Consider the following 14,293-nt stretch of genomic DNA (forward strand, 5'->3'; position numbering starts at 1 on the left):
AGAAGAGAAGAAAAGGAGAGAAAAACATGGCTGAGGCAGCAGAGATGTGTGCTTATACATCCTTCATCCACTCAATCAAATGGAAGTGCACTGTCTACTTAGTGACTCTTGTGATCTGGGTATAAAGATCCAGGAACAGCCTGGCCCTGGTGCTCTAGGTTCTGAATCCCAGGAGACACGGGAGGTGGCTGTGAATGTGGATGGCCTGTGAACATGGCAGGAGGGAGACATTTGAGGCAGAGCCTTGATTTTGACAGACACAGCAATCTGGAAGGGTGGCAGACACAGGGCACCCCATCTTTGAACAACACAGTCCTTTGAAGGTTCCCATGGAATGATCATTTCTCTTGAAGATGACAGCCAGCATCTTCCTAAAATTTACCATCAACCCTCCCTGCTACATCGAGGAAGGGGTTGGCTTCACTTTGGGTTTGTGGCTGGTTTTTGTGCATTTTTCTTTCATCCCTAGGCACCGTGGGGACAATATTATGCTGCTAAGAGTCAGGGAAGCCCACAGAGACCTGAGCAGATGCCTTTGAAGGTGGTTAATTTGCTTTGCCCCATTAGGTGGGTTGTGGCCACAGCCTTGGTGTGACTTGGAGACAAGCTCCAGAGACCCCTGCTTCTGGGGAGGCGGCTGCCAGCTTCCCATAGGGGCAAGTCTCCTGGCATCTGGACAAACTGGATTTTAATTGCTAGAAGCCTGTTCTTTGTGGGGTCCTCCCCTCGGTAGCTCTGAGCCCTGACAGACACTGAAAAATGAGATTCCAGTTTTCAGAGAAAACAGTCCATGGTGCTGCTGCTTTGTCAGAAGAGAGAATCCTAAATAAGATGAGGTTTTGAGTTCCAGCCCAGGCCATAGACTCATGAGATATCACAGTGGGGGGAGATCTAAGAGAGCATCTTGTCCAGGGGTTTCAGTCACGAATGTTTACAGGGCTGGGTAGAGAGTGTCCATGAGGGTCTAAGAGCACTGGAGCTTGTGATGACCCAGAAATCACATGCCCACGATAATTAAAAGCATTCAAATTTAACACAAACACTGCGCTGGACCAATCCAGCCACTCCTGGACCTGTCCTGAGGACTGGCAGTTTATAACCATGACACAGCCTCGTTTTCTCATTGAATAGTTAGGGAAACTGAAGCAACCATTGATCAAGTGTGTCCTAGGGTCCAGCACTATTCTCAGGGCTTTTCCTGAATTCACTCAATCTTGTGAGTAGCCCTGTTGTGTAGATGAGGAAACCGAGGCACAGAGAGGTTGAGCATCTTATCCAAGACCATAGAGCTAGCAGTGTAGCGTGATACTCACAACCACAGTCTGACTCCAGCACTGAAGCCCTGGACCCCTGCCCTGCACTGTCACCCCAGGACGGGTGCCCCTCAGAGCAGGGAGGTGCCGTGTTCTCTAGGCAGAGCCCAGAACCCAGGTCCCAGATCTCCCAGACTCACCAAACTAGCTCATGTTGCTTCCCTAACTTGCTCCTGTTTCTCAGGAGGTACCACATCAAGGTGTAGAGCCAGGCTTTGCAGCCAGAACAGACAGATGTACATGCTCAGCTCTAGTGCTGGTGCTACATGGTCTTGGGTAAGTTGGCACAAGTCTCTAATTCTTGCAGAAGTTAGTTCGCCTCACAGGGCCCTGAGAATGAGGACTGTGATAACTTCCATCCAGAGCTATTAGGAGGATCCAGTAAAAGCGGAGATAGCACAAGGAAGGCTTGCGTATATTTGGATGCCCCCGCTAAGTGCCAGAATCCTTCTCTTTGTCCACCAGGCTGCAGAAACTTTTCCAGAAATTTCTCTGGGGTGCTTTATCTAGTGTTCCACAGCTGGGTGTTTTGCTCCCATCAGACAGTCTCCTGTTGGACACTGCAGAGTTGTCCTGAGTGTTTTGCCCAAACCCTAAGAAGTTAGTGGGATGAATAATTATCTTAGAGAACAAAAAGCAGGACCATGTGTAGTTCCGCCAGCATCCCGGTGCTGCAGCTGTAGGCAGTGTTCCTCTGCTCGGGCACAGGCGGCTTCCAACGGTGCCTGCCTGGGGAGTGAAGCAGACAGCCTCTGTCACTAGCCACAGAGAGTGTCAGATCAAGGCCGTTTGGCTGGTGGGACTTCTGGGGTGGTGTGGCTGGCACCTGGCATTGCTAATGGTGCTAGAAGAGCCTTTTGTCCAAGAGAAAACTAGCTGTAACTGAATGGTCCACAGCAGGGACATCACCCCCAGTTGAAGCTGGTTTGGGAAGACCTCTCAGGCATCTCAGAGATACAGGCCTGGGAAAGCTCGGGATCAGACAGACCAGCAAGCTCAACCTGGCCCTGACATGGGACTAGCCCTAAAGACGTCATCATTTCCTCATCTAGGAAGGGGTCGAATAACTTGTCACGAAGTGTGTTTCCGTAGATGAAGTCAGCTGACCCTCATGTAGCACCTGGCACAAAGTAGGTCCCCCTCCATCCCTGAACCAAGCAAGACTCATCAGTATCAGAACATACCTCTGTCCTCCCAACTCCCTTCCCTAACCTCTCCATCGGCGTCCATATCCTTGTTAAGTGATTATTCTGCAGACTGATTCAGAATGGCTAACATCTTGTAGCTTCACGTTTAATTACAGCTGGATTTGTATTGTTCAATAACAGACTCACATGCGCTAGTATTTTCTCTCCAGCTTCCCCACGTGACAAGGGCCTGAGTCTCCGATTTTTTGCGCAAGGAGTGCTAACTGCCCAGGCCCATAAACACACTCAAGTGGGCAAGATGTGTCATGTGCTATGATCCCTGCACTAGATGCTTTGGTTGGTTTCCCCGTCATACAAATCTGCCTCCTATGAGGTCACCATTCCGCTACCGAAGAACCCATAGCTGCTCGTTTATTTTAACATTTGTCATAGCAAATGACATCCCTTAATCTGAGTGTCCCAGCCCTCCAGCCATACCCCTCTCCCTCTTTCCTTTCTTCTTTCTGCCCTGGAGTCCTTCCATGCACACACATACATGCACACACCCAGGCCCTGGATACATGTGCACAGGCGTGCCTGCACACTCACGTGCAGGCACGTGGGCTCACTGTGACTCCTCAGCCCTGCCTTCTAAAACACGTGTGATAGCTTTCTGCAGTCCCTTCCCTACTGCCCATTGTACAGGACGTGCCCACCTGCTCATCTCCCGCATGCTTGGACCCTGTAATTGTCCAGGGAACACCATCATTTTTGCTTTTCCATCCCATTATACTAGCCTATAAGTATTTTATGAATAATTATTTCCTCAATCCTATCCTTAGTGCTTCTTGGTTACTTACCATTTCTGCTCCCTTGTAGTAAACCATTAGTAGTTCCCAGGAGGTTTTGCTCTCAAGACATCCATGGTTTGAAAATACTATCACCTTTGCACAGAACATCTTTTATTCCCTTCCAATGTCAATTTCCGCTTTCTCCTTAAGTCTCAACTTAAGCCCCGCCTTTCCTGCTAACCCTGTCTCCTTATCCCCACCCTCAATCTCTCATCTGCCAAGCTGGGATCGGTTCAACATCGTGTTCTAATGACTCTGAGCTTATTTCTAGCAATATATTCTGCACGATATTTTTGATCGTCTGCTTACTTGTTAATCCTCCACACTTAGCTATGGACTGCCTAACATCACTGTAGGATGGTGATCGAATGTGTGGGTTTTTGGATCAAGCCAGTCCTGAGTGGGGAGATGGCTCTTCTACTTGCTGCTTCTGTGGCCTTCCATAGTTGCTTAATCTCCTTGAGCCTTGATTTCTTCATCTGTAAAATGGAGGGATAATAATAACTTCATGAAATTATGGCCAAGGTTAAATGAAGCAATACCAATGAAGTCTTAGCACAGTGTCTGGAAGTTAGCATTATTGTAGCTTTCTTCTAGCATATCAAGTGACTGCATGCCGGGGAAGCTGACATAATAGAGGGGCTCAGTCAGACATCTGGAAAGAAGGAGTAGAGGGAGGGGAAGAGGGTGAAAACAAAAGCCAGCAGGGAGAGAGGAGACTCAGGCTGTTTCTCCGGAGCACAGAGGATGCAGGCTGTGCCAGGAGACAGTGAAGGCACCTTCACACCCTCCCGGAGGGCTGCTGCTATGATTTGCATTTCAGTCACATTTATGACAGCCTCATAATGGATTAAGAGCCCTAGCACTGATATATTAAAGGTTAATGGTGCATCCTGCTTTTGTATGGATTTATGGCAGCAAATATTTGTGGGTGCGGAGAGCTGGGAGCCAGTCGTGTTCTTGGCATGGTGGTATTGCCGCCTGGTGGAGCTGTTTGTGTGGGGCTCCCACCGAGCAGGAGGGGCATGGGAGCTAGGGAGGCAGACAGCAGCTGCTGGGGATTCAGACCCAGGAGGAGACTCTCAGCCAGTGCTGATTTCCGTCAGATCCATAAGGAAGCTTGATCCTGAAGCTTCCAGACCCTGAGAAGGAAGCCCGTGGAGAACCCAGCCTGATCCCTGGGCTTCTTGGTGATTTGTTCCTGGCCTGGCTCTGACCATGTAGCTCTGTGCTGCGCCTCCTGGCCCAAGACTACAGCTCTTCCATTCAGACTCCCCAAGCCATCAGTATGCTTGCTTCTCTGCAGATGACCGGCCCACGCTTGTCCTGAAAGGACACTGGTCAACCCAAGACCTTTCCAACAGAATATCCAACCTAGATAATGGGAAAGTGAGAAAAAGGGTAATTCGTTAATATATTATTCATGCACATAATAACCCATGTTTATTCGAGCATCTACTATGTGCCAGGCACTGTTGTAGGTAGGGGGGGATATTACCACAATTTGGCTGGAACTTCCCTGGTTTTAACACTGAGAGTCCTGTATCCCAGGAAACCTCTCTGTCCTGTGCAAACTAGGATGATTGGTCATGCAGGTGTAGGCACTGGTGACATTGCAATAAACCAGACAAGTCCCATTCTAGGGGGAGAACGGCCGTGAAACAGCCTGTTATATATTTCTTTGCTTTTATCGTATAATTTAAAGAGGGTGGTATTCTATAGAGGGTTGTCAACAAAGGTCTCATGGAGAAGGTGACATTTGATGTTCCTAAAGCACTGAGGGAATGAGCCAATTAGAGATGTGAGGGAAGAGTATATCACATGGAGAAAAACAGCTGCAGAACCCCCAAGGCAGGAAGGCAGAGCAGCCAGTGTGGTGAGAGCAGAGGTATTGGGTCCAGATTGTGTGTGACCTTTCAGGCCATGTGAGGATTGGGGGTGTTTCTTGGAGAGGTGAGAAGCAATTGGAGGGTTTCTAGCAATGAGGTCACATGATCTGACTTAGATTTTTGAAAGGATACCCTACTTACCCCCCAAGTAACAGACTATAGAGTTAAAGGTGGAAGCAAGAAAACCACTGGGGAGATGATCTCAATATCCAGGTAAGACACAGACTGGTTCATCATGAACGTGATGAGAAGCGATGTGATTCTGCATCTATCCTGATGGCAGAAGATATCAAACATGCTGAGATTGTATGTAAAATATGCAAGAGAGAGGAATCAGTAGTGACCCCATGGCTTTTGGCTATAGCATGTCAAAAATAGAGCAGCATTTGACTGAGATGGATGAACTAAAAATAGAGCAGGTTTGGTGGTAGGTTTGGGGGTTTGCGATTCAAGAACTTGGATTTGAACATGATTGGTGTAGGGACCTAATAGCCATCCAAATGGAGATGTCAGGGGGCAGCTGCCTAAAGTCAGTGGGGTGGATCAGGGCTAGGGTGGTCCATTGGAGTCATCAGTGTATAGATGTATCTACAGCCAATTGACTTGACCAGATTGTGGTGAAGGGGGGTCACCAGAGAAGAGAAGGAATCTGTGGATTGAACCCAGGACACCCCAAGATTCAGAGTCTGAAAAGAGAACAAGAACTAGAAAGGAGATGGATAGGGAGGTGCCTGCAAGGTGGGAGAACTAAGAAAGAGTGCTGTCCCAGCAGCCAAGTGAGGGAGGGACAGATTGATCAAGTTTGTCAAATAAATGCTGGTGGGTGGGAGTAAAGTGAAGACTGGGAATGGGCCACTGTGTTTGAGAGATCATTAATGACCTTGACAGAAGCAGCTTCAGTTGAGTGGTGGGATGAAAACTTAAGCTAGGTTCATGAGAAATGGGAAGAGAGTAGTGGAGGCAGTGACCATAGACAGCTCCCTAGAAGAACTGGAGAGTGGTTGGAGGAGGATGGGAACTCAAAGAAGGATTTTTTTTTAAAAGATAGAAGATGTATGTGTTTGTATGCTGACGGAAATGACCTGTAGAGAGAAGCAATTTCATGATGTGGGAGATAAAGATGACAACTGGAAGGGCAATGTACTTGAGAAAGCAAGAAAGTCTGGGATCCAGAAGACAAGCAGAGTTAGAAATAAATAGGAGCAAAGGCAGAGCCAGTGTTTTGAAAAGCAGGTATTTGATGGTTTTTGAAAAGGAAGTTCTTTATAGAGAGGCAAATTTCTCTACTGATTTCTTCTACTCTCTTAGGAAATTGGAAGTAGGGTCCTTGTCTGAGAGTCATCTAAGAGAGTGGGAGGGTGAATTGAACAGGAGGATTTAGATTGCCAGGCAGCGTTAGGGGTCACTTGAGGTTAGTGGTCATGATTCTAAAGTTAGGCCCATCACTGTGCTAGTCTCCAATTTGGATTTTCTCCAGCCATATTCAGCTGTAAACACAGAGTTGTTTTTAAACTAGACTTGATTCTTCCAGAAAGCATGAACCCAGCACCCACTGTCTGTCAGACCATATGAGGGGTGACAGGGATCCAGAGATGTACACAGAGTCCGGCCCTGAGGGAGCCCACTGTCAAGGTGCGGGAAACAGGCATGTCAATAGCCACATGAAGTCCAGGAGGTAGGATAGGCTTAGGATAGACTAAGCGGGGAGCACATAGAGGGGGCATGGGCCCAGGGGGGAATCCACTCTTTCTACTGGAGATGACAGCTGAGCTGATTCCTGGAAGGAGGGTGGGTTTTAGTCACATGAAGGCAGGGAACTGTGTGGGGAACAGACAATGAGCCTGAGTGAAGGTTCAGAGGCCTAAGAGAGCAGGACATCCACCAGGCTAACACCCGAGAGCAGGGTAGTCAGAGAAGAGGCTGGAGGAGGTAAAACCGGAGTGCAGAAGTCTCCATGGGCTGAGCACCCTTTGCCAATGGTATTGGAGGTCCCCGGATTAGACCCAGTGAAAGATGTGGATATTCAACCTCTGCCACATGCCAGGACCTGGGCTCGGTACCTGGCCCAGAGTTATCTGGCCTGACTGAGGTGATCCTTCAGCACCTATTACTGAGCACCTGTTACTATTAGCACCTATTACTGATTCTTCAGCACCTATTACTGAGCCTTGCTCACTTCCAGGGTCTAGACTGCATTTAGCAAATCACAAACATGTGACGCATATGCCCTTCTTTCAGAAACTCCTGTCTAGCCACCCCCATCTGCTTTGGCAGCCAAGGGCACCTGAGCTGGGCGGAATCCAAGCAGAAAATGTGCAAGTAAGGGAAACTCCAGCCTGCTTTGGTGAGGGAACCTTGGTCCTGACGGGCCCTGGATGCCCAGGATGGCTCAGCCCCCTTGGGGCTAATACGGGCATGTTTGTCTTGCTCCAGGGACGGAAGATGCAACTATCACAGCCCCTTGGAGCCCTCTCCCTACAGTCAGTGGGGCACGAGTGTAGTGGGGCAGGAGAGAGGCCTCTTTCTTCCAAGCGGATCTTGGCTGCAGGGGTGGTTGGTGGAGGGGGTGGACGTGGAGGAGACAGAATAGCACAGAGCTAAATTCCCAAGGCCCAGAACTGACACTTGGGCAGCAGGAGGATTTGTTAAGTCATTCAGATCACACTTGTGTTTACAACATAATAAAAAATGCAAATTTTACAGAAATACATTTGTAAAAAGTGGAAGTCTCACTACTGTTCAGTGCACATTCCTCCTGTTTTTGTCCCTATATTTACATACATCTATTAATGGTTACTCTTTATAAGAATGGAAATATACTACATACAAATGCATTGAGTTTTTTGTTTTTTTTTTCCTTAGCGTACTTTGGGCATCTTTGAATTTCAATAGTAATCAAAGAAATGGGATTTGGAGGGAAAAGAATATGGAGGGAAGATTGGGGGAGGGAGTGAGCACACATCAGCTGGGTACCCGGTACCCACCGGGCCCTCTGTGACTGGCACGTGGGGCACACTTTTGAAGAAGGGCTTCCTGGCCTCCTGTGTCCTACAAAGAGGCTTTTTCCTGCCACGTGACCCTCATCCCGTGTATAAGTGTCCTCATACAGTGTTAACCTGACAGTTTCCTGAGCTGGGATTCTGATCTGCAGTCACTCAGATGACAGCCTGTGGATACAAAGGAGTCCCGTGTAATATCCAGTATCGCCTGCCCCAGCCTCCCGGGGAGGTCCCTGGTCCATGTTAAGGGGGCCATTCTAGGGGAGAGAGGCTGATGAGCTTCGGGCCTGCCGGCCTCTGCTCCTTGGAAGGCAAGCGTCTCCAGGTCTGAGCCCTGCCCTCAGCAGTCTCTACTCTCACCTCCTCCCAGACCAGCTCAAGAAAAAGTAGTGAAGAAACACACATCCTCGATGTCAGCTCCAATGACTAAAACACCCCCCTGCATACTTCATATAATCACTTCCTCCATCATTTTCTGTAACCCTTACTTTGCTTTATTACTCTTCGTAGCACTTTTCATCACTGGAAACATGACATCGGCAGTCGGCTGACTACGTCCCCACAGGCCACATCTGGCCAGCAGCCTATTTTCCTGCAGCCTGCAAGCTAAGATTGTTTTTCTTTTTTTGAAACATTTTACAGTGTTCTAAAAAAAAAAACCCCAAAACACAAAATCAAGGAATATGCAAGAGTGGTATGTGGCCCTTATTGCCTACGTACGTGCTCTCTGTCCCTTCCCAGAAAATTTGCTGACCCCAGCATTTTGTAATTATTGGTTCTTTTGTTTGTTGCTCATATGTTTGTTTCTCTCTCCCACCTCCATCATGCAAACTCCACAAGAGTGGGAACTTTGCGTTGCTCATATCCTTAGACCTAGAACAGTGCTTGACAGAAGCAGATGCTCAGGAAATAGGATTTTTTTTCCTTTGGATGAAGGAAAGAATGAAGACCCTGAGATGCCTTTCAGGGCCCAAGGCTGAGAAGCATCTTGGAGTGTCTCAGCCTTCACCTGAGGTCCTGTTCGCCTTGAAGAACCCAGGTCTGGGGTGGAGAGAATGGGAAATGTGGCAGAGCCCTGGGTTGGAGCCACTGCATGGGAGAAGGATTAGAGAGACTGGAAGCACAGGGGGAGCCCTGGGAAGAAGCTCAGGAAGGGCAGGGAAATGGGCAGCTCTGGTACCCAAACGTCCCGGAAGGAGGCTGTGGAAACCTGACCAGGCAATCCCAACTGATTGGCACAGCACCATTCTTGTCGAGTCAGACACGAGAGAGAAAAGTGAGGGGGCTTCCCTGGTGGCGCAGTGGTTAGGAATCCGCCTGCCAATGCAGGGGACAAGGGTTCGAGCCCTGGTCCGGGAAGATCCCACATGCTGCGGAGCAACTAAGCCCGTGCGCCACAACTACTAAGCCCACGAGCCACAACTAGTGAAGCCGGTGCGCCTAGAGCCCGTGCTCTGCAACAGGAGAAGCCACCGCAATGAGAAGCCCACACACTGCAACAAAGAGTAGCCCCCACTTGCCGCAGCTAGAGTAAGCCCATGTGCAGCAACGAAGACCCAACTCAGCCAAAAATAAATAAATAAAATAAATTAATTAATAAAAAAAAAAAAAAAGAAAAGTGAGGCTGCCAGAATGATAGCAAAGGCATCTATGGGCTGTAGTTACAACCGCTTCAGATTACAAGGATGAGCATCCCCACCTGCCTGTAACTTTTGGGGTACTCCACTATTTCCTTTTCTCTCACTCTCTCTTTTTTTCTTTTTGGCCGCATCGTAACATGTGTGATCTTAGTTCGCTGACCAGGGATGGAAGCCGTGCTCCCTGCAGTGGAAGCACAGAGTCCTAACCACTGGCCCACCAGGGAATTCCCATTCCTTTTCTCCTTAAGCAAGAATAACAGGGCTTTGGAATTTAGATTTATCAGGCCCGTGATGATGGCAACCCCACAGTTGTTGAAATCTGTTTTACATATACTGTATATTGATTCTCCTCTTGTTGCAAATGTATTTATCTTCATTGCCAATGTACTTCTGTAACATGCAAAGATGTATTTCTACATTCTGTGTTATTGATTTTTCTCATGCTGCAAACAGTTTATCTCTTTGTTAATGAAAATGTACCTGGGAAATAGTAAGATTGATTTATGGAGAAAGGTACGGGGAGGGAGGGAGGTGGTGCCGGGCTGGGTAGACTGTCCTTGGCCACAGCTGAAGGAGACATTGTGGGACTTCCAGAAGGTGCCTGTTTAATTGGAGGAAACTGCTCTCAGAGGCAAGGGATGCTTACAGAGTTCTTTTGTGAGACAGTCTGATGTGCTCACAGGAGTCAGCTATGCTTTCAGCTAGGGAAGATCCCAAAAATCAGCCATCCAGGCCAGGAGATGCAGAGAAGCAGATCCTATTGGTCCCAAACCCAGTTTCAATAGGGTTCAATTGAGTAAAAGATACTGGCTCAGTGGAAAGCATGGAAGGGAGGCTAAGCTTTGCCGTGGGAGGATTGTAACACTCATCGTTACTAAAAGGTGAAGTAAGGAGATAGGCAGCCGAGCACAGAGCTGAGTGTCAGCTGCTAAGTCTGCGTGCCTGCACAGGACACTTAATTAGTCAATCCAGACCCAGGCAGGCTTCCTTTTCTAGAAATCCTTTCTTTAGCTCTGGCCAACAGGCTAGGTGCTTCTCCTGTGTGCTTCCGGGACCCCTCATGCAGAACTCTGCTTTGGTCCCTCTCACATTGTTTAGTTACTGTTGGTTTACTTCTCTGACCACTCATCACCCATCACTATGAACCCCTTGATGAGGCCCACCATCCATTCCTTGCCTATGTGCCTCTGTGCCTTACCTAGTACCAACTAACTAACTAACTAGCTAGCTAACTGTGGATGAGACACCTGGCTGAACGACTTCAGCCAGTTGCATCATGCATGATTTTGGTTTATAGAGACACCACCTGTGACAGGAAGATCTCCTCTGTCTCTGTGGTGAGGCTGCTTGGACACTTGCTGGCACTTGTTGCTGAAGAGACTGTTTTGGGAAACATGCTCAGTTAAGTGTGCTTCTAGTGCAGCCTTCTCCAGGCTAAGCCTCCCTTGCTTGTTCGGATGGGCGTCTTATCTGATGTGAACATCTGTCTTCTGCTGACTGATGGCTTGGAGCCTGGATGGCTGGCTGTTCTTTATTCCTCCTTCCATGTCCCTTCCAAAGCTGGGCACTCGGACAAGAGGATGAGTGCCCCAGGGAGATGACAGCTTTGGTCTATGAGTAGTCGGGCCCTCCCGCCAGATTCCAAAGAGCCTTAGGTTTAGTCACTCTGAAATATGATGGTAGTACCTACTGTGTGTTAATGAGCTTGGAGACCTTCCTTGAAAGAGGCAATGTGCATTTAAGATGGGAAAGATCCCTCTACACAGACTCATGGCTACAGGAGGTGATGGATGGAGGCCAGGGGGCTGGCACAGCAAAGATGGCAGTGGTGTTTTGGGATGGGAACAATGACCTCTAAGGGGACAGAAATGGACATGAAGCCATTAACATTTGGGCTGCCTGCTTGCATTCCAGAGATGCTGCCTGAGCCTCTGGCCAGGAGCTCCGTTGTGAATAAATACCAAGAGGAGAGAGGAAATCTACATTTCAAACATGGGGATGAAACAGTAGTGCTGAACTCCTTGGCCGTTACACATTCATTCCAGACTCACGGAAACTGCAGTAATTTAGAGCTGTTCAGTATTTAGACTCAACTGTGTAATTCATCCTGATGTTTCCCATTCATCAAAGCCTTGTGTTTGTTTGTATTACCATGAGAAAAATAAAAAATGCGGGGAGAAAAAGATCCCTCTTCCTTTCATTACAGGCAGATTAGGACAGAGTTACAACCCTTGGGGCCCTTTAAGCAAAGGAACATCTTGCTTCAATTAGATATAAATAATGAACAATAATTAGAAAGAATTCTTCATCAAATTTGTTATTTTGTGTTTTCTTTCATCTGTAATGTATTGAAACGAATACTGAGCTCTGTTTCTGGGCCATGTAGCAGGGCCTGAAGGAATTCCATGGAGTGTGTCTCCAAAACAGGAGGAAGCATCCATTGCTGGTTCCTCTGTGTACAGGCTGTGTAGGCTGGCAACTGCCCTGGGTCTAGTGCTGAGGATGCAAATACTGGGCTACTTTGGCTCTATCTACTGAGGACCCAGCCATATAATAATAGCACAGAAGTATTGCTACTAGTTACTGGGCACTGAGTTTATATCAGTAACTGCTCTAAGAGTTGAACACATATCACCTCATTTCATCTTCACAGCAGCCTCTGCTACAGGCTCTGCTTCTAGCCCTATTCTTTTAAACATTTGGGAACTGAGGCACAGAGAGGTCAGCTAACTTACCCAGGCCCGTAGTGTTAGTGCTGGAGGAGCTGAGAGGCAAGGCAGGTAGTTGGACTCCAGAGGCCCTGCTTTACCCATTCTGCTGTGCTGTTCCCTGCAATCACAGTGAGCTCTTACTGCCATAGAAGCCATGCAGGGTATAGAGGTGGTCAGGGAGGTGGGGGATGGCGATGTCTTCCCACAGGGAAAGGCGGCAGCTGGAACTTCAGGGTGTTTGCAGAAGTGTATCAGGTGGATGAGTAAGATAAAGGGATTCCAGGAAGAGGGAGCTCCATGGTTTGGTGCCATAAATGGGGACTGTGTGGGATTTCTCATTTCAGCCTTGGCTTTGGGGTCCTGTGGATGCAGGAGCAACAGGGGAAGATGAGATCAGAAGATGGAGGTTGTGTAGATCAGGTGGAAATGACTGGATCTCTTTGTGGGAACAGTGACTCAGTGAGAGGTGGGGATGATGATTCTGGTTGATTAAAAGGAGAGACAGATTCCCAGAAGAGAAATAAATAAAGAGGGATCAGGTTGGAGCCTGCAGAGAGAGGCTGGCTCACCATTGAGCTTTTTGTTTTTTGCAGTTCTGTCCTCTCAGCACACAGAGTCAGGTACTGCTCATCTCGGGACAAGTGAAAACTTTATGCCAGTTGGTCCTTCCTGATGTGACTCTTCCTTCTACCCCAAGGAAGGCACTGTTCCTCTGCCCCCAGCTCAGACATCTGCTCCTGGACAGCTGGTGGACCTACCTGATGTACCCCCTCCCTGCCTCATGCACCTGGCCTGAGCTACTTGCTTCTCCTCCATGTACAACAGACTGAGGCTCTCAGAAGTGCTTTGTTTTATCTTCATCACCTTTTGAATAATTGTCAACACTTCAAAGTCAAGAGATTTCATGTACAAACCCAGATTTCTTTATTGAAAAACAAACTGGGTGGAGATTCTTAAAAGGCAACAATTGGGTGGAACTCCAGAACAGCTGCAAGCTTTGGAGGGAACATGCCTCTTCACTGACACAATCTCTGAGTGTGTGTCTGCCCCACGCCATCTCTGAGTGTCAGACACCAGTCACCATCGTCAGTCTTGCCAGTGTGTTTCTCTTTCCTGTGCTTCTGCAGGAATTTGAGTTGGAGACCTTCAGTGTACAGCCTCCCATGTTGTCCTGACTCTTTCATATTGTGACTGTCTGTCTATATGTTTCTACAGCTAGACTCTAAGCTCCTTGAGGGCAGGAATCATGTCTTTCTCATCCTTTTGTCCTTCAGGCTCAGCACAGAACCTGGTTTTAGGTGTTCAGTGACATTATTGAATTAATCTACACTGAGGAAACGTAACTGGGATAGAATGAGGCCCTGGCGAGTGGTGCTCCAGACTGAGGGACTCATACTGCTGGGGGTTGGCAGTGAAGGATGTGGACGGTGGCCACAGCCAGGCTCCGACCTCAGGAGGGCCTTGTAGCCCATGTGTGTCCCTGCAAGTTGCAACATGTACCCATGTTTCATGGCCATTTTGTATTTCAGGACGTTCCAGGACCTGTCCAAACAAGTGGAGATGTCTTACGGCACCGTCCGGGATTCTGCTGTGTACGAGTACTTCCGAGCCAAGGGCACCAACCCTCTAGAGCAAGACAGCACATTTGCTGAGCTCTGGCGGACCATCAGCAAGAATGGAGGGGCTGACAACTGCGTGTCCAGCCCTTCAGAAGGCATCAGGAAGGTAGGCGAGAGCTGGCCACCTGGGCATGTGTGTGCTGT

At 48.3% G+C, this 14,293-nt stretch overlaps 1 protein-coding gene across 1 annotated transcript in view; it reads left to right on the top strand.

The window, feature by feature from the left end:
• GRID1 (glutamate ionotropic receptor delta type subunit 1) overlaps positions 1 to 14,293 on the top strand; it is a 666,870-nt gene that overhangs the window by 599,279 nt on the left and 53,298 nt on the right. Inside the window, exon 13 of the mRNA XM_061196716.1 lies at positions 14,060 to 14,255. Within this exon, the coding sequence (XP_061052699.1) occupies positions 14,060 to 14,255 (196 nt within the window). The remainder of the gene's footprint in view (positions 1 to 14,059; positions 14,256 to 14,293) is intronic.

Source organism: Eubalaena glacialis, chromosome 1, assembly GCF_028564815.1.
Source record: "Eubalaena glacialis isolate mEubGla1 chromosome 1, mEubGla1.1.hap2.+ XY, whole genome shotgun sequence".
Classification (NCBI taxonomy): Eukaryota; Metazoa; Chordata; class Mammalia; order Artiodactyla; family Balaenidae; genus Eubalaena; species Eubalaena glacialis.